Here is an 18,513-nt window from a genome sequence, read left to right on the forward strand (position 1 = left end):
GGTGGGCGGATCACGAGGTCAGGAGATTGAGACCATCCTGGCCAACATGGCGAAACCCTGTCTGTGCTAAAATACAAAAAATTAGCCAGGCATGGTGGCGCACTTGTAGTCCCAGCTGCTTGGGAGGCTGAGGCAGGGGAATAACTTGAACCCAGGAGGCAGAGGTTGTAGTGAGCAAAGATCGCGCCACTGCACTCCAGCCTGGCAACAGAGCAAGACTCTGTCTCAAAAAATAAAAAAATAAAAAATAAAAAATAATATACTGAATTGATTTTTAAACATTTAAACATTAATAACATAAGTTGCTTCTCTCACATGGTCTTAGTAGCCATGAATTAGTTTTGTTTTGGGTAAAAGTTTTTCTGAAAATTTTCTACAGCTTTGTTCAAAGGATTCTTTTTCTCTCTGACCTACTTTTAAAGTCTGCATTTTTTTTGGAAATTCAGAGTCATAGAACTCCTCTGTGTGTAAAAGCATTCAGACAGAGCTGCTACCCATCGTTGCAACAGCTAGGGGCTGAGCTCCTGCTCTGCTGAGTTTTGGGTTTATTCTCTAACCTGTGGCAGTGTGCTGTAGTCAGCCCGACTTACACTACTGTCATGGACAGTGCTAATAATAATACTGCCTTTTGCTGGAGATGTTAGTTCTCACTTATTCATTTTAAGACCTTTTGCTGGAAGTTTTAGTTCTTGCTTATCTAATTTTAAACGAATATGAAAGACAATTTAAGTGATTTTATACATTTTAATTTACTCATCTACATTTTCTGGTATTTTTTGGATTAAAGTGTACCCATATGCTCTTTCTCTCTTTCTGTGGAACACTTCATTTGTAGTGTCCAATTTTTAAAAGGAAAACATTTTGATAACAGTTTCAGAGTAATGGCAAACCAAACACACATTCTAATTGTCTACTTGTACAATTTGTTGGGTAGGTACTGTAGGGGGAAGAATTAAATATACATGAGGAAGAGAAAAAATCTTTGCCAAGAATTTCAGTTATTATCACTTATGGTTTGCCCATATTGTCATAAAAGTAAGAAAATGGGAATTATTTTCTGTCACAAAATACAAATTATATAAAAATAATAGTGTTATTTTTGTATTTTGTTATTGATTTTATTTTGTCAATACTGGATAAGTTACAGATTTATCATAATGCCATTAAAAGATTTTCACAAAGGATAAGGAATGCCAAAGTCCAGATGTAAGGAACCACTGTCAAGTGCTGTTCAGCTTAGAGGGCATTTACCCGTAGAAACTATCAGCGTTAATTTGTAGCTTGTTTCACATAATTGGCTGAAAGTGTCAAGTATTAAAAACAGCAAAAAACTACTTTGTGTTCTTCTGAGCAATCGTTGTCACTAAATTACGTCACTTAATGAAGATTGTGCTAAAGACTTAAAATCTTATGTAATGTTTGCAAATCATTTGCTTTAGTTTCCTTTTGTTCAATAAGCAAAACAATTTGATTTTAGAAACCCAGACTTTATTTTTTTTTGTTCCAGCTCTGTTCAGATTAAGGTTATACTTAAAGAATCCAAACTTTAAAATAGAAATTAGATGGGGATGATTTAATGGAGAATAATTTTCAAAGTGTTTGGGTAGCTAATTCACCCTTTGCAATTACAGTACAATATTTACACATAAAAAAGTAATTTACCCACAACTTTTTGGAACATACTTAGGTAAACCAAGCCGCATTTTTTTGTGGTCAGTCTTGTGACTTGTTAGAAAAAGCAGCTGGCTGCCTGTGTAGAGCCAGACTTACACTTGGATTGTAGTTTAATTTTTGTCTTTTTACCTTTTTTTTTTTTTTTTTTTTGAGACAGAGTCTCACTTTTCACCCAGGCTGGAATACAGTGTGACCTCAGCTCACTGCAACCTCCACCTCCTGGGTTCAAGCGATTCTCCTGCCTCAGCCTCCTGAGTAGCTGGGAGTACAGGCACCCGCCACCATGCCCAGCTAATTTTTGTATTTTTAGTAGAGAGAGGGTTTCACCATGTTGGCCAGGCTGGTCTTGAACTCCGTACCTCAGGTGATCCACCCACCTCAGCCTCCCAAAGTACTGGGATTACAGGTGTGAGCCACTGTGTAATGTTTTTACATTAAAAACAAATTCCTGAATTAATGGGCATATTTGCTTAATATATCCATGGTTGCTTTGACTTTTGTTCTGACTGTTGAGCTTTTCAATTATCATTTAACTTTTGGTTAAATTCACTTTTAAAGTTAGTTTTTTGGGCTTTTTTTGTTTTTTGTTTTTAGATGAAGTCTTGCTCTGTCACCCAAGCTGGAGTGCAGTGGTGTGATCTCAGCTCACTGCAACCTGTGCCTCCCAGGTTCAAGTGATTCTCCTGCCCCAGCCTCCCAAGTAGTTGGGATTACAGGCGCACACCACCACGCCTGGCTAATTTTTGTATTTTTAGTAGAGACAGGTTTTTGCCATGTTAGCCAGGCTGGTGTTGGACTCCTGACCTCAAGTAATCCTCCTGCCTTGGCCTCCCAAAGTGCTGGGATTACAGGTGTGATCCATGGTGCCTGGCCTATTTTTAATTTTTAATTTTTTGAGACAGTGTCTTACTCTGTTGCCCAGGCTGGAGTACTGTGGTGCAATTATGGCTCACTGCAGCCTCAACCTCCCAGGCTCAAGTGATCCTCCCAACTCAGCCTCCCAAAGAACTTGGACCACAGGTGCATGCCACCATGCCCAGCTAATTTTTGTATTTTTTGTAGAGACAGGTTTTGACCATGTTGTCCAGCTAGTCTTGAACTCCTGGGCTCAAGCTATCTGCCTGCCTCAGCCTTCCAAAGTACTAGGATTATGGGTATGAGCCACTGCGCCCAGCCAAGTGTAGTCTTACCTGTTAGTGTTTACAGAGGAATTGTACGACCTTTGTGCAGATAAATATTTCATAACAAGAGGTTTGTTATTGGTCAGGTTGCTGTTCTCATCTCCCTAGCAAGGGTGGGTATAATGGTAAAGAAAGCCTGTGTGTTTGATTTTCTTTTCTCAGTATCTTCTCTCTTCTGAATTTGAATATTTTAAGGAATTAAATCAAAGGTGGATGAGCTAAAAGCAGCCTATGACCGGGAGGAGTCTACAAACTTGGAAGACTATGAGCCTAACACTGTAGCCAGTTTGCTGAAGCAGTATTTGCGAGACCTTCCAGAGAATTTGCTTACCAAAGAGCTTATGCCCAGATTTGAAGAGGCTTGTGGGAGGACCACGGAGACTGAGAAAGTGCAGGAATTCCAGCGTTTACTCAAAGAACTGCCAGAATGTAACTATCTTCTGATTTCTTGGCTCATTGTGCACATGGACCATGTCATCGCAAAGGAACTGGAAACAAAAATGAATATACAGAACATTTCTATAGTGCTCAGCCCAACTGTGCAGGTACATGGTCTTCTCTACACATATACCCTCTGGTACTGACGTTGGGGAATTGGGGTAATTTTCTATTGCTGAGTCACATGTAAAGCAGTGAACTTGAGAAGATAGGTAATGGATTAGCTTGAATACAGGTCTTTTCCTTTCATAATTTGGACAGTGTCGACATATAAGATAATGAACATCCTTGCCCTTTAGCTTGTAGTGATGTAATTTGAATGTGGTACAGTCTTTGATGTGAGTTTATAAACAAGACCTGATGACAAGGATCCTTCATTAGGGGAGGAGGAGCCCATGGCATCTACAGTTACAGAGTTCATGTGTAGAATTTTAGAGATGCCAGTTATTTCATCAATAGCATTATTGCTTCATTAGATCACAGACACACATCAAACTCAGGCACAAAGGGACCTGTCATTAATTGTTTGGTCAAAGATTTAGCCTGAGGATTTCATTCATAAGGATGGATCCTAGAGAGACATGTTACAGGCTCTGAGTCTGAGAAGATACTTCAGGGAATTGGGTTGTGTGTTCATTGGTATCTTTTTACGACATACATACTTGGCTTTCCTTTATTGCTGCTCAGTTGGTGCTGTCATAGAGTATATGTTTTCTTTTAATTACAGTTATAATATTTTACTCAGGCCACTAAAAAGGGAGATGATAGGTTATATTTATTATCTTAAGCCCTCTTTTTGGCCAGTATTCTGAGTCACCATAAATCACTGTCACTGTTATTAGAGTGTGTTTTCATTTACTAAAGAGTCTTTCAGTCAGGCGCGATGGCTCACACCTTTAATGCGAGCACTTTAGGAGGCTGTGGCAGGAGGATAACTAGAGGCCAGGAGTTCAGCCTAGGCAACATAGCAAGACCCTGTCTCTACAAAAAAAATTAAAAATTAGCTGGGTGTGGTAGCATGTATGTGTAGTGCCAGTTACTTGGGAGGCTGAGGTAGGAGGATTGCTTGAGCCCAGCAGTGAGCTATGATCATGCCACTGTACTCCTCTCTGGGTGACAGAGCAAGATTTTATCTCTAAAAAATAAAGATTCTTCTGTTACTCATTGATTACACTTTGAAAGCAAAATGTTTCTCAGATTTTAGTTTGATCATTAGGATTTCAGGATCTGGTAAATATTACACTGATACTTAATATTACTATAATATAATAGAGATGGTTGTATCATAGAAGAGTCAAGTGTGTTGTAAGAGTAAGTTTTAGGTAGGAAATAATTTCTTGTAGTAGCTTTTCAGCCAACCTAATGCCCTGGCCTCCTAGCATGTGAACATCCATACTTAAATGCTGGCTGTGTCCGGGTATTTGTTTCTGGAGTGAGGGCTTTCAACCTCAAGCCAGCTTTACTACTGTGGTGTTCCCACTTCCCTCACGGTCCTCATTCAGCCCATTGTATCTGTTAAAATATCTCAAAGTAAGTTGAAAATAAAGAACATAAGATGTTTTAGCTGGGCATGGTGGCTCACACCTGTAGTCGCAGCACTTTGGGAGGCTGAGGTGTGTAGATCATTTGAGGTCAGCAGTTCGAGACCAGCCTGGCCAACATGGTGAAACTCTGTCTCTACTGAAAATACAAAAAAATCAGCCAGGCGTGGTGGCACACGCCTGTAATCCCAGCTTACCAGGGAAGCTGAGGCAGGAAAATCGCTTGAACCCGTGAGGTGGAGGTTGCAGTGAGCTGAGATTGTGCCACTGCACTCTAGCCTGGGCTACAGAGCGAGGCTCCATCTCAAAAAACAAACAAACAACAACAACAACAACAACAAAATAAGATGTTTTAATCAGTTAATATTGTAGTGATAGAAAAAATAAACAAATGGATGGCATCAACTTCTCTATCCTTTTCTTGGCTTTTTTTGCCTTCAGTTCTTTCTGGTGCTTGAATACATGATTTAACTCATATTTTACCATTTTCTTCTTAAATTGGCCATTAACTAGCAAAGACTGTGTTGTCATTACTGGGTAGAATTTTCTTTATATGTCCAGGATTAAAGGATATATTATGTAATAGACACAAATAAGTGAAATAGAATGATAGTTTTAATGGTTTTCTTGTAAATCTTTTTTTCTTAGATCAGCAATCGAGTCCTGTATGTGTTTTTCACGCATGTGCAAGAACTCTTTGGAAATGTGGTACTAAAGCAAGTGACAAAACCTCTGCGATGGTCTAACATGGCCACGATGCCCACGCTGCCAGAGACCCAGGCAGGCATCAAGGAGGAGATCAGGAGACAGGTGTGTGCACCCTGCCTGCCACAGCCTGCCTCTGCATTGGCCGTCGTGGAGTCCAGTGGTGATGGGCTCTTGTTTCCTGAACACTTTCTGTGTGTCTGGAGCTATGTTAGGCACACTGGAGTCAGAAATTCCCATCCGGTACTGTTTCATGCCAAATAAATGGGAATACCATGGTGGAAAGAGCATAGTTTTTGGAATCAAAAGACCTGGCTTTAAATTCTTGCTCTGATCTTAGTTAACTGATTTTAGGCGAATTCTTAACCACCTTAAGCACTGGTGTTGTTGCTTTAAAATGGACCCTTTTGTAGGATTGATGTGAAGACTACCACAAATGAGATAATACGTGAAACATGCCAGGCACGTTGTAAATAGTCTAAAAATGTTTGCTTTTTCTGGGCAAGGTTGGTGTCATCAGCCATATTTTATAGATAAGAATATTAAAATTCAGGGAAGTTAAGTAACTTACCCTGTGTGACATGATTACTAATTACAGACCCAAGATTTGAGCCCAAATCCTGGGATTTTTTACTATGCTATTTTGATGGAAGTAACAGTGCTGTGTGTGTGTGTGTGTGTGTGTGTGTGTGTGTGTGTGTGTGTATGTAATAAATTCAAGACTAAGAAAGTTAATTACATTTGATTATTTATTTGCATGCAATTTATCAAACTCCTGCTTGCTTTTCTTCCCTTGTATCTGCCCTGAGCTCCCAATTCTTACTAGTTAATGATGATAACATTGGAGATGGGGATGTGGATTAAGTATTATTGAACCAATACAAATTAGTGAATAATTCATAGGCAAAACAATAAGAATGATTTTTCAATCATATCTTCAAAAAAATAATTAGTACCATTATTTTACTCTAATGAAATAAAGGATAATTGAAAAATAGTTGATTCTTCATCTTTAGAAATTGCACATGTTGTTAGTTTAAGATAAGAGGATATGAAATGCAACTTGGTGTGTGGCATTTGCTTTCTAGGAGTTTCTTTTGAATTGTTTACATCGAGATCTGCAGGGTGGGATAAAGGATTTGTCTAAAGAAGAAAGATTATGGGAAGTACAAAGAATTTTGACAGCCCTCAAAAGAAAACTGAGAGAAGCTAAAAGACAGGTGAGTTATTATTTTGATACCTAATGTTTATAATAGAACGTGTTTGAGTCTTTTATGTACTTTATGTACTCTTTTTTTTTTCTTCTTTCTTTTTTCTTTTGATGTTGACCAGGCTGGTCTCAAACTCTTGGCCTCAAGTAATCTTCCCACATCGGCCTCCCCCATAGTGCCGGGATTACAGACATGAGCCACCACGCCCAGCCCAAGTTCTTTCTGTTAAGAATATTGTATCTATAGTATAGATAATGTCACTTGAAGTGAACTTCTCTGGTGGGACATTTATTCACTAAAATGTTTCTAGTCCTATATTATTGATATTGCAGCCTAGTGTCAGTCACATGTTTCAGTGCAATCTAGAAAGTTTTTTTTTTTGTTTTGTTTTGTTTTTTTTTTTTTTTGAGACAGGTCTTGCTCTATCACCCAGGCTGGAGTGCAGTGGCACGATAATGGCTCACTGTAGCCTTGACCTCCTGGGCTCAAGGGATCCTCCCACCTCAGCCTCCTGAGTAGCTGGGACTACAGGTGTGCGCCACCATGCTCGGCTCATTTTTTATTGTTTGTAGAAATGGGTTCTTGTTATGTTGCCCAGACTGGTCTCAAACTTCTGGGCTCAAGCAGTCCTCCCACCTCCCAAAGTGCTAGGATTATAGGCATAAGCCACCATGCCTGGCCTAGAAAGTTTTGTTTTAATTAAAAATGATTTTACTAAAAAATTTGTCATTTCCTGCTTGGTTATACCTGTAAACAGGGCTTTCTACGGATGAAAAGCAGGCTGGATGGTGACACACCTTTGGGGACTGCTGGGGAATTTCAGGCATTTAGAATTTGTCAGCTCTTTGGAAATGTAGTAAGGAGGGTCACCTGGAAGGCCCTGAAGATCAGGAGAGATTCTATTTATGTAATAATAAGAAGAGTGGCGTGCAATACCTGATGAGTTTAGGGTATGCCAGTCAGACTTTTGAGTTCCCTCTTGTTTAGTGTGTGTTGCTTGGTTCTGGGACTTTGAGTGTACCAGCCACAGCAACAGTAAAATCCCAGATCTCTGGATCACCTTAAAATCCACATTGCAGATCAACCGCAGCATCTAAACAGCACATCCAAGGAACATTAGTTAGCCCTTGCCTGAATTGGGGAACATGATAGTAGGTCTCTGTTGTGGTTGTGTTAAAGAGACAAAGGCAACCCGAATACTTCTGTTTCTTTGAGGTTAGAGATTTGTATTCATGTGGAGGATAGCTTTGTCAGATGGGGCGCATTCATGGGACTTTTACATGTGCACTCCAGGATACGTAATCTAGCAGAAGCCCTCTGCGTATTTTTCTTCCTTCTTTTTCCTAGCTCACTAGGTTATCTATCTCTTGCTTCCTTTACGTGTTTTTTTGTTGTTGGTGTTGCTGTTAAAATTTTCCCTTCATGTCTCAGCCTAGAATCAGGTATCAGAGATGGACCTCTCAGGCTTCAGGGGCAAATTGTAATTGTTAATCATATGGCATTGCCAGTCAGCCTTTAAATGAAGAGTCCCCTGACTGACCTAGGACAGGGTGATGGAGGTTTGGCTTTTGTTTCTCTTGCTTCTACATCTTGCCTAAATAAAGGAATCATGGTATAGCAGCCAGAACCAATATAAAAAGGGATGGATTAACTTTGCTTTACTGATTTTCCCAATGCTATGTTTTCACGCCAGCTCATTAATTCACAAAATGCACAAAAGATTCTACAAAAGTCTAATGTATTTTTATGTATTAGCAACGCACAATTGGATATTGAACCTAAAAAAAAAGGAGACCTAGGTAAATGGAGAGATAAATCATGCATGTGGTACAGAAGATTCAATATTATTAAGATGTTAGATTTTCACAAATTTCAACTTTGAGGAATAAATGACTTTTAAAGACAGTAGTAATATAACATCATATTAACAGACTAAAAATAAGAAAAGCCCACAACATCATATCAGTAGATGCAGAAAAAGATTTAGTAGAATTCAATACTTATTCATGATAAAACTCCCAGCAGATAACTTTCTCAGCCTAATAAAGGACATCTACAAAGAATCTACAATTATCATACTTAATAGTGAAAGATGGCCGGGCGCGGTGGCTTACACCTGTAATCCCAGCACTTTGGGAGGCCGAGGCGGGCGGGTCACGAGGTCAGGAGATCGAGACCATCCTGGCTAACACGGTGAAACCCCGTCTCTACTAAAAATACAAAAAATTAGCTGGGCGAGGTGGCGGGTGCCTGTAGTCCCAGCTACTCGGGAGGCTGAGGCAGAAGAATGGCGTGAACCCCACAGGGCGGAGCCTGCAGTGAGCCGAAATCGTGCCACTGCACTCTAGCCTGGGCGACAGTGAGACTCCATCTCAAAAAAAAAAAAAAGAAAAAGATTGGTGTACACTGCATGGATTTCTGCTGTTACCACCTCTATTCAGCATTGTACTGGACGTTCTAGCCAGTGGCAATAAAGCAAGAAAAAAGATGTGCATATTGGAGAGAAATAAGTTTTTATTCTTGGATAACATGATTATCTGCTGAGACCAGCTTGGTCGGGGAGACCCTAACCCAGTGGTGCTAGAGGAATTAAAAGACACACACACAGAAATATAGAGGTGTGGAGTGGGAAATCAGGGGTCTCACGGCCTTCAGAGCTGACAGCCACACACAGAAATAGGGAGGTGTGGAGTCTCAGCCTTCAGAGCTGAGAGCCTCTTATTGATAGCAAGCCAGTGATAAGCATTGTTCCCATAGATTATAGATTAACTAAAAGTATTCCTTATGGGAAATAAAGGGATGGGCCGAAGGGATGTGTTCTGGCTAGTTACCTGCAGCAGGAGCATGTCCTTAAGGCACAGATCGCTCTTGCTATTGTTTGTGGCTTAGGAATGCCTTTAAGTGGTTTTCTGCCCTGGGTGGGCCACGTGTTCCTTGCTCTCATTCCGGTAAACCCACAACCTTCCAGGGTGGGCATCATGGCCATCACGAACATGTCACAGTGCTGCAGAGATTTTGTTTATGGCCAGTTTTGGGGCCAGTTTCGGGGCCAGTTTATGGCCAGATTCTGGGGGGCCTATTCCCAACAATTATCTGCATATAAAATCCTAAGGAACGTACAAAAAAAGAACTAATCAGTGAGTTTAGCAAGGTTGTAGGATACAAGACCAGATATACAAATGTCTAGTATATTTCTATATGTTAGCAATGCACAATTGGATATTGAACCTAAAAGAAAAATAAAAAGAGACCTAAATAAATGGAGAGAGAAATCATGCATATGGAACAGAAGATTCAATATTGTTAAGATGTTAGATTTTCCCAGATTGATCTGTGGGTCCAACCCCAATCAAAATCCAGACAGATGGTATTTGTGAAAATGAATAAGCTCTTCTAAAATTTATGTGGAAACACAAATGACCTAGAATAGGTAAACAGTTTTGAAGAAGAACATAGCCGGAAGATTGGAGGACTCATACTACCCAATTTCAAGACTTACTACAAAGCTTCAGTTCATCAAGACAGTATGTATTGGATAGGGATAACATACAGAATAGAAAGTTCAGAAGTCGACCTACACATATATGGGCAATTGCTTTTTAATGAAGATACTAAAATAATTCAGTGGGGAAGGGATATTCTTTTCAACAAATAGCGCTGGAACAGATGCAAAGAAAAAAGGCTTGACTCTATCCATACAACATATGCAAAAAATAGCTTGAAATGAATCATAGACTAAGACTTAAAAAGCTTCCAGAAGAAAAAAAAAGCAGGAAAATATCTTACTGACCTTGGCTTAGGCAGTAATTTCCTAAATAGGATACAAAACCTATTATCAACTATAAAAGAAAAATTTGATAAATTGAATTTCATCAAAAATTTAAAAATATGCTCTTCAGCAGATATTAAGAAAATAAACATCCAAGCCAGAAGCTGCGACAAAATATTTGCAAAAGCTTGTATCTGATAAAGGACTTGATTTTTTTAAAAAAAGTTTACAGTTTAATAAGAGAACAACCAATTTTTAAAAGGCAAAAATTTGAACAAATACTTTACCAAAGATCATACATAGATGACAAATAAGCACATGCAAAGACTCTCACCATCATTAGTCATTAAGGAAATACAAATTAAAAGTACTCTGAGATAACAGTGTACATCAACTAGAATAGGTTGCTCTTGGTAATGCAAAATGGTGTAGCCATTTTGAAAAACAGCTTGGCAGTTTCTTATAAAGCTAAACATGTGGTTACTTACCATAGCACCCAGCTTTCCCACTCCTAGGTATTTAAGAGAAGAAAGCATTTGCCCTCACACAGCATGTGCGAAATGTTCCTAACGGCTCTAGTTATAATAGCTTACAACTAGAAGGAACCCCAATGTCCATTGGTGAATGGATAAACAAATTGGGGTACATTTATTCCATGGCATATTGCTCAGCAACTACTGATACAGACAACCAAGTAGATGAATCTTAAAAGCATTGTGCTAAGTGGAAGAAGCCAGATAATCACACTACTTACTGATTGATTCAGTTATGAAACTCAAGGAAAGGAAAATCTGCAGCGATGGAGACCAGGACAGGGGTTGCTAGATGCTGGCGGATGGTGGAGGAGCCCAAGGGCACTTTGTGTGGCGATGGCAATGTTCTAGAGCATGATGGTGGCGCTGGTTACTTGACTTTATGTTTGTGAACACTAAATTCTGTGCTCAAGATTTACACTCCTGACCACACCCTCCCTAAGTATTACAATAGGTAATTTCTGTGGAAGGGTACCAGAAATGGCAAGTACATTCACCAGAATTGAGTATTTTTTACAGTGCAGGCACAGACTCAGATCTCCATGTTATATTCCAAGCCCAGTTACCAAATGCCCATCCAGCTAGATGGTTCATCTGACTGTTATTGTTTCAATTCCAGGAAATGAGAAGGAAACGTGTAGATTGGTGGTGGTGTGATTTGTTGAATATGTGTTACATATAGGCTGACTAGTTCTTTTTTATTTGTCTTATTTGATAGGAGTGTGAAACCAAGATTGCACAAGAGATAGCCAGTCTTTCAAAAGAGGATGTTTCCAAAGAAGAGATGAATGAAAATGAAGAAGTTATAAATATTCTCCTTGCTCAGGTAACCTAAAATCTTTTTCTCTCTTTTGCAAGACTCTTCTTTGTTTTTGTTTTTGAGACAAAGTCTCGCTCTTGTCCCCCAGGCTGGAGTGCGTCGAAGCAATCTCGGCTCACTGCAACCTGCAACCTCCGCCTCCCAGGCTCAAGAGATTCTCCTGCCTCGGCCCCCCCGAGTAGCTGGGATTACAGGCACCTGCCACCACGCCCAGCTAATTTTTGTGTTTTTAATAGAGACGGGGTTTCACCATGTTGGCCAGGCTGGTCTAGAACTCCTGACCTCAGGTGATCCGCCTGCCTCAGCCTCCCAAAGTGCTGGGATTAACAGGCGTGAGCCACCGCACCCGGCCTGCAAGGCTCTTAATGGTCATTTAAAAATAGTAACTTGAGAAGCTCTACTACAGATGTGAATATTTTAACCAAAATTATAAAGTGATTTTGAGGGCCTGTATCTGTTTTATTTGTCCCTTCCTTTATGTTGTGTTTGTTAAAATGTTCAGTTATGGCGAAAGAAACTACCTTATATTCAGTAATGACTCTTTACTGGGCATTGTTCTAGACGCTTAATCTCATTTAGTCTGCACACAGGTCCGAATTGTAGGTCTTTTCCCTAATTTACAGATTAGTGGTACCTGTTCCATATTAATGAGATCAGACTTTTAAAAATATTTTAAAAACCGTTGTACCTTACATTACAAAGTCTGGAATCCTTGAAATGTAAGATACAGATTTTATCTAATAGTTGTTGCTAATAACACCTTTTAGATATTTTGATCTTATTGTTTACAGGTGAAAGTCAATTGTTGGAGGCAAATTGTCTTATTAGTCCTTCACTGATTTAACAGATATCCCTTTCATGCGTACTGTATTCCAGGCATAGAGCTGAAGATGAGCTCATTTCTTTCTGAATTTCTCAAGTCAGCCTTACTTTGTTCTGGAAATTGCCAGTTTAACCAGAAAGGAATGAAGTTCTAGGCTCTGACCACAGTGTGTCTAGGGTTCCAGAAACTCGTGTGGTTTCCCTAAAGCCCAATAGGTTTCAGTCCTTCTCTGTCACCTCTGAAACATGCGTTGTTTTGCCTCTCAGGAGCACATAGTTTTCCCTGAGGAGAGGATGAAGTCCCAGATTATGTCTTTGTTTCAGGGCTTTTCAGTCTGGTGTTTGTTGGAATGTCAGCTTTAGTAGGTATGCAGAGGTACAGAAAAGACATCTGTGTTCAAAAACATTTGGGCAGTACTGTGTCCTTCATCTCCTGGAGAGAGGTTCTCAGCACTGTTGGTGTTTGTGGGTAGTTCATTTTGGCATGTGACCATGGTAAATAATTACCTTCTCAGTACCTGCTTGTTTGGAAAGGACGTCTGCACCCAGCTTCTCATCCCCACAGCCACCTTCTGTTACTCTCTTAAGCTTTGTCTGCCTTGCTTCTTTTCTCTAGGTCAGAGGGGCTCTCTAGATCTTGGGCAGATAGGGATTTTTTCCCCATTATTTTAATAAGACTGATGATCTTATCAATCTTAGAAATGGATATTGTGGTAAAGCAGAATATTGACTATTTAAATACCTTTGGGCCAGGCATGGGGGCTCACGTCTGTAATCCCAGCACTTTGGGAGTCTGAGGTGGGCAGATCACCTGAGGTCAGGAGTTTGAGACCAGCCTGGCCAACATAGTGAAATCCTGTCTCTACTAAAAATACAAAAATTAGCCAGGCGTGATGGCAAGCGCCTGTAATCCCAGCTACTCAGTGGCTGAAGCAGGAGAATCACTTGCACCCAGGAGGCAGAAGTTGGAGTGAGCGAGATTGTGCCACTACACTCTAGCCTGGGTGACAGTGAGACTCTGTCTCAAAAAAAAAAAAAAAAAAAAGCCCTGAGGACTTTAAAGAGGATGGTGGCTCATTATGGAAAGGTAAAAAAATTTCTGTAATGATCTTTCCTTCACACTGATCTGCCTTAAAGGTGACGCTGATACCAGCCAGACATCTCTTGGATCCTTCTTTTCCTAGTGACCCCATTAAAGGTCACCATGGCCCTACATATGCCTACTTTCCTGAGAGATGGGGAGGCATTAAGAGTGGGAAGCCGAAGCCAGTTTCATCCCTCAAGTCCTGGCTTTTCCCTGTGGGGGCCTCACAGGGGTCTTTGCAGTAGGAGGATATGGGGTTCCTGTGTGGCATTTTGTTATTGAGAAAAATCTAGTCATTCCCCTAAAATAACTTTAACTTTTCTCAAGCCTTTTCTTGACCCTAATGAAATAGGATATTTTTGGTTGTGCAGTACGTAACTTGTGTTCAGCACTCAATGGGGCTCAAGAATTCAGGGCAACATGGGAGACCCCAAACAAGTGACATTTCCTGGACTAAAACTCTCAGAGGTATTCACCAGTGATCATTATTTCAGGAGAATGAGATCCTGACTGAACAGGAGGAGCTCCTGGCCATGGAGCAGTTTCTGCGCCGGCAGATTGCCTCAGAAAAAGAAGAGATTGAACGCCTCAGAGCTGAGATTGCTGAAATTCAGAGGTAAAGGAAAGCCAAGGGTTTTGAAGCTTCTGAGAATGTTTCCTTAAATATAACCATAATTGTTTTAGCTCTCAGACTTTCCTACAAAAGAATTAGGCATGTGAAATTTATCATCTTTAAGTTTCTTATTTATCAGGACCTAAGAATGGTGTTATATTGAGTAGAGTCATGAAAATGTGGTAAATATAAAAGGAGGTCACAGACAAGCACATCCAGTAGCATCTTCGTTTGTCTCTCATCTTTGCAGTCGCCAGCAGCATGGCCGAAGTGAGACTGAGGAGTACTCCTCTGAGAGCGAGAGCGAGAGTGAGGATGAGGAGGAGCTGCAGATCATTCTGGAAGACTTACAGAGACAGAACGAAGAGCTGGAAGTGAGTTTTGGGGGGAAATAGCCAAAAGGCATACTAACTTTTAGAAAGTTGTAGAGACCACATATTTCCCCTCAGAATTGTCCTTCTTTTTCTTGGTCACCAGCTGGGAGGCCGAGTAGAGAGGAATTTAGGGGGACATCTCACCGAGAGTCTGTGAGACTTGAGCTAAGTGCTGGCCAAGCAGATGGCACCTGTGTGTCTTCCTCAGGCTGTGAACTGGCGTTCTGTGACTTTAGTATGACATGTAGACCTTTCTCCACCCGATGTAAAGGCAAGCCTCACCTGACTGTGCCAGCTTGAGCAGCTTTGAATGACCTAGTCTCTGTTCCCAGAGAAGGTGAACAGAAAAATCAGCGCTAGTGATGGAAGAACAGTCTCCCAAGCCTCCCTGTGGGTGAAGCAAGAGACAGAGTTTCTCTTGGCCTCAGCCCGAGAAGCAGCAGGTGAGAGGGAATCGGCGCTAAGAAACTAGGAGAGGCTGCACAGTGAAGAGAAGGCGGCAGAGATAAAGGTCTAGATCACAGTTTCCCTTCTTACCCCAATAAAATATTGTGTCCGGATATTTTGCCTAAGGATTGAGTGAGAGATGATATCCTCTTCATAGAAAGGAATCTAAGGATAGAGGGACAGCTCTGCATCCCTCATCTGGGTTCGCTCAGTGGCTGGTGCGAACCAGAACTACACCCTGCATAGAAAAGCAGAATTCCACACACAGCCACCCTGCACAGGAGTCCTCTCTGCCGAGCCTGCGGGCAGAGCTCAGAGTCACTTACAAAAGTTCAAGGCAGAGACCCTTGCTGCAGCAGCAATGTGCTGTGGGAGGAAGCCCTGCAGGTGCTGAGACCAGGGTTGCTGGAGCTCCTGTTCAGAAAGGCCTCACATTGGCACCTGATGTTCTTTTCTTAACATTTTAAGATCGTATTAAAACTCTGAGTAGGAAAACAGAATCCAGAAGTATTGTACTTGGGGTGTAGGCTGAATTGCTGTACTAAAAAGAATAACATAGTGGTTTAAACAAGATGGTGTCTCTTGTGTGGCAGGTGGTCCAGCCCATCATCCTCCACACAACTTTTTTCCACGTGGGGTCCAATGTGGCTGCTCTGTCTTGCCACTCTTAGCAGGACTAAGTTAGCAGGGAAGGGATCAAGGCATGCCCAGTCACCAAGGGCAGGGTGCACGCGTGGCACTTGGCGCTTGCGCTTACGCCTATGCCCCCTTCACAGAGCCTAGTCCATGCCACACCCACGCAAGGGAGGCCGGCACCTGCCACAGAGTAGAGGCCACGGCGGGCAGGGCTGCTGCTATTCCTCAGTACCTAAACTTTCCCGAGTACGTGCAGATGATTTAGAATTGATAGTAATTTTCTGTAGTTTGATTGAGTAGGACATTTCAGAATTACCGTAATGCCGTTCACAAAAGACAAAGGATATTCACCTTTGAAACAAATCTAGTTTTTTATCTGATCTCTAACTCCCCTTTCTAATTGCTGTTAAAATTACTTTTATTTTCTCCTTGTTTAAGGGCTGTTGAGAAGCCAGTTCAAAGTTATAAGTTGTCTATTTTAAACACTAGGATACTGAATTATTAAAATAACGGTTTTCTGTTGGCACATGGATGTGTTTCTCTCTAGTAACCAGGAGCAGGGTTTCCAGCCTCACATTCTCAAGAGTCACGTGGCCCACTGTGCACTGTGCATTCCCGCTGTGTTTGTCTTCTGTTTCACAGCCCATTGACTTAAAACCAGATTCCTCTGTAGGATGCCCTTGCTAACCGTGCTCTGCTCCTGAGAAATCGTCCTCTGACATCCTTAAGTGATAACTGCCCTTTCTGTCATTCCCCAAGATAAAGAACAATCATTTGAATCAAGCAATTCATGAGGAGCGCGAGGCCATCATCGAGCTGCGCGTGCAGCTGCGGCTGCTCCAGATGCAGCGAGCCAAGGCCGAGCAGCAGGCGCAGGAGGACGAGGAGCCTGAGTGGCGCGGCGGTGCCGTCCAGCCGCCCAGAGACGGCGTCCTCGAGCCAAAAGCAGCTAAAGAGCAGCCAAAGGCAGGCAAGGAGCCGGCAAAGCCATCGCCCAGCAGGGATAGGAAGGAGACGTCCATCTGAGCAGCCTGTGCGGCCGTCTGGAGTCCGCAAGACTGAAAGGACCCGTGCATCTTACTGTAACCTGGGGGCCAGGCCGGCTCTCTCACTGTACATTCTGTAAAGGTGTCTTCTCTTCTCAGACTCTTCCTCTGTCACACGTCTGACTCCTTTGCGTCAGGCTCAGGTTCCACGGGAGGACGAAGCAGTGGACGCATTGTGGGCTTTAGGGACAGATGAGTTTTCCAGATAGTGTCAGCTTATTTGAAGATTAATTTTCTTTGTTAACTTAAAATAACTATTTTAACCCTTGAGTGGCTTCTTTTTAAACCAAAAATCGTCTTTCTTTGCTTTTTTATCACAGCAGAATCAGGATCTCTTTCTCATTGAAGGGGGGAACCACACCAGGTCAGTGCTGCGCCTGCTGTGGCCGCCGCGAGCCACGCCCTCCGGGATCTCTGGTACCGTCACTCTTGCTTGTGCCTTCCACACCTTCTCGGTGCAGATCCCTATGGGGGAGCTGCCTCACGTTCTCTGACTGGTCAGAGCAGCGCCTGGTGGGTGTTCCCTGGCCCACTCTCCTCTCTCCTGCAGTTCTAAACCACAGTCCATAAGCCCGAGTCACCAGGACGGCCTATCTGGCCACAGACAAGGGGCTGCCCAGCAGCGCAGGCCAGCGGGCAGGAGGCCGCCCGTTCCTGCCAGTTCCTCACTGCGGGGACCAGCAAAGGCCTTCTCACTGGGTTGGTCAAAGTCACCTTGGCCTGGTGCATCCACAGAGGATGTTGTTCAAACCAGAAATCTTTTAAACGACTGACCTTCCTTAAAAACAGAATGACTCCGATTGCTTGCTTGGGCTAGAATGTACACGTCTCCTTGCCTGAATAAGCCATATATATGCTCTTAAACAAAAGTTTGAAATTATCCATATTGTCTCAGTGAACCTACTGGTGGACTCCCAATTGACAAGATTGAGCAATAGAAAAAAATTCCTTTCCTTTGAATGATAGCTGTGATTCACCCCACCCCATTTTCTTGTTTCTGGTCCATCCGATGAGACGGATGCATTGATGCTCTGAGGCTTCTGGGAGGCTGGGCCCTGGAGGCAACGTGCTGCAGGCGCACTCTGTTAGAGTGAATAGCACCGTGAGACAGGCCAGGCTTGTGGCTCAGAAGACAAACCCCACACACACTCAAGGGGTTGAAAACAAACCCCACACGAGGGCTCTCTCCTCCTCCTAGGTAGTATTTATTTTCAGCACCTGTTTGATGCAGTTTTTAATCCTCTACCTATTGCACTGTTGTGACTCGTTGGCCATTATTTGATTTTTGTACGAAAAAAAGCTTTGTTATAGAAATCAGCATACTATTTTTTTAAATCTGGAGAGAAGATATTCTGGTGACTGAAAGTATGGTCGGGTGTCAGATATAAATGTGCAAATGCCTTCTTGCTGTCCTGTCGGTCTCAGTACATTCACTTTATAGCTGCTGGCAATATCGAAGGTTCCTTTTTTGTTTGTGTAAACTCTAATTTCTATCAAGGTGTCATGGATTTTTAAAATTAGTATTTCATTACAAATGTCTCAGCATTGGTTAACTAATTTTTGCCAGGACCATTATTGATCAAGCAAATAAATTCAACAGCCATTTGGGAAAAAGAAAA

The 18,513-nt window shown here is 41.9% G+C and overlaps 1 protein-coding gene across 5 annotated transcripts in view; it reads left to right on the forward strand.

Annotated features, from left to right (window-relative positions):
* Window positions 1–18,513, forward strand: part of RALBP1 (ralA binding protein 1) — a 67,294-nt gene extending 48,781 nt beyond the window's left edge. For all 5 annotated transcript variants that reach the window (XM_063641096.1, XM_055238395.2, XM_055238384.2 and 2 more), the window contains 7 exons: window positions 3,051–3,400; window positions 5,483–5,644; window positions 6,628–6,759; window positions 11,771–11,878; window positions 14,273–14,394; window positions 14,642–14,765; window positions 16,608–18,513. In XM_063641096.1, the coding sequence (XP_063497166.1) occupies window positions 3,051–3,400; window positions 5,483–5,644; window positions 6,628–6,759; window positions 11,771–11,878; window positions 14,273–14,394; window positions 14,642–14,765; window positions 16,608–16,874 (1,265 nt within the window). In that variant the 3' untranslated portion in view covers window positions 16,875–18,513. The remainder of the gene's footprint in view (window positions 1–3,050; window positions 3,401–5,482; window positions 5,645–6,627; window positions 6,760–11,770; window positions 11,879–14,272; window positions 14,395–14,641; window positions 14,766–16,607) is intronic.

The sequence above is a fragment of the Symphalangus syndactylus genome, chromosome 1 (assembly GCF_028878055.3).
Source record: "Symphalangus syndactylus isolate Jambi chromosome 1, NHGRI_mSymSyn1-v2.1_pri, whole genome shotgun sequence".
NCBI classification, from domain to species: domain Eukaryota; kingdom Metazoa; phylum Chordata; class Mammalia; order Primates; family Hylobatidae; genus Symphalangus; species Symphalangus syndactylus.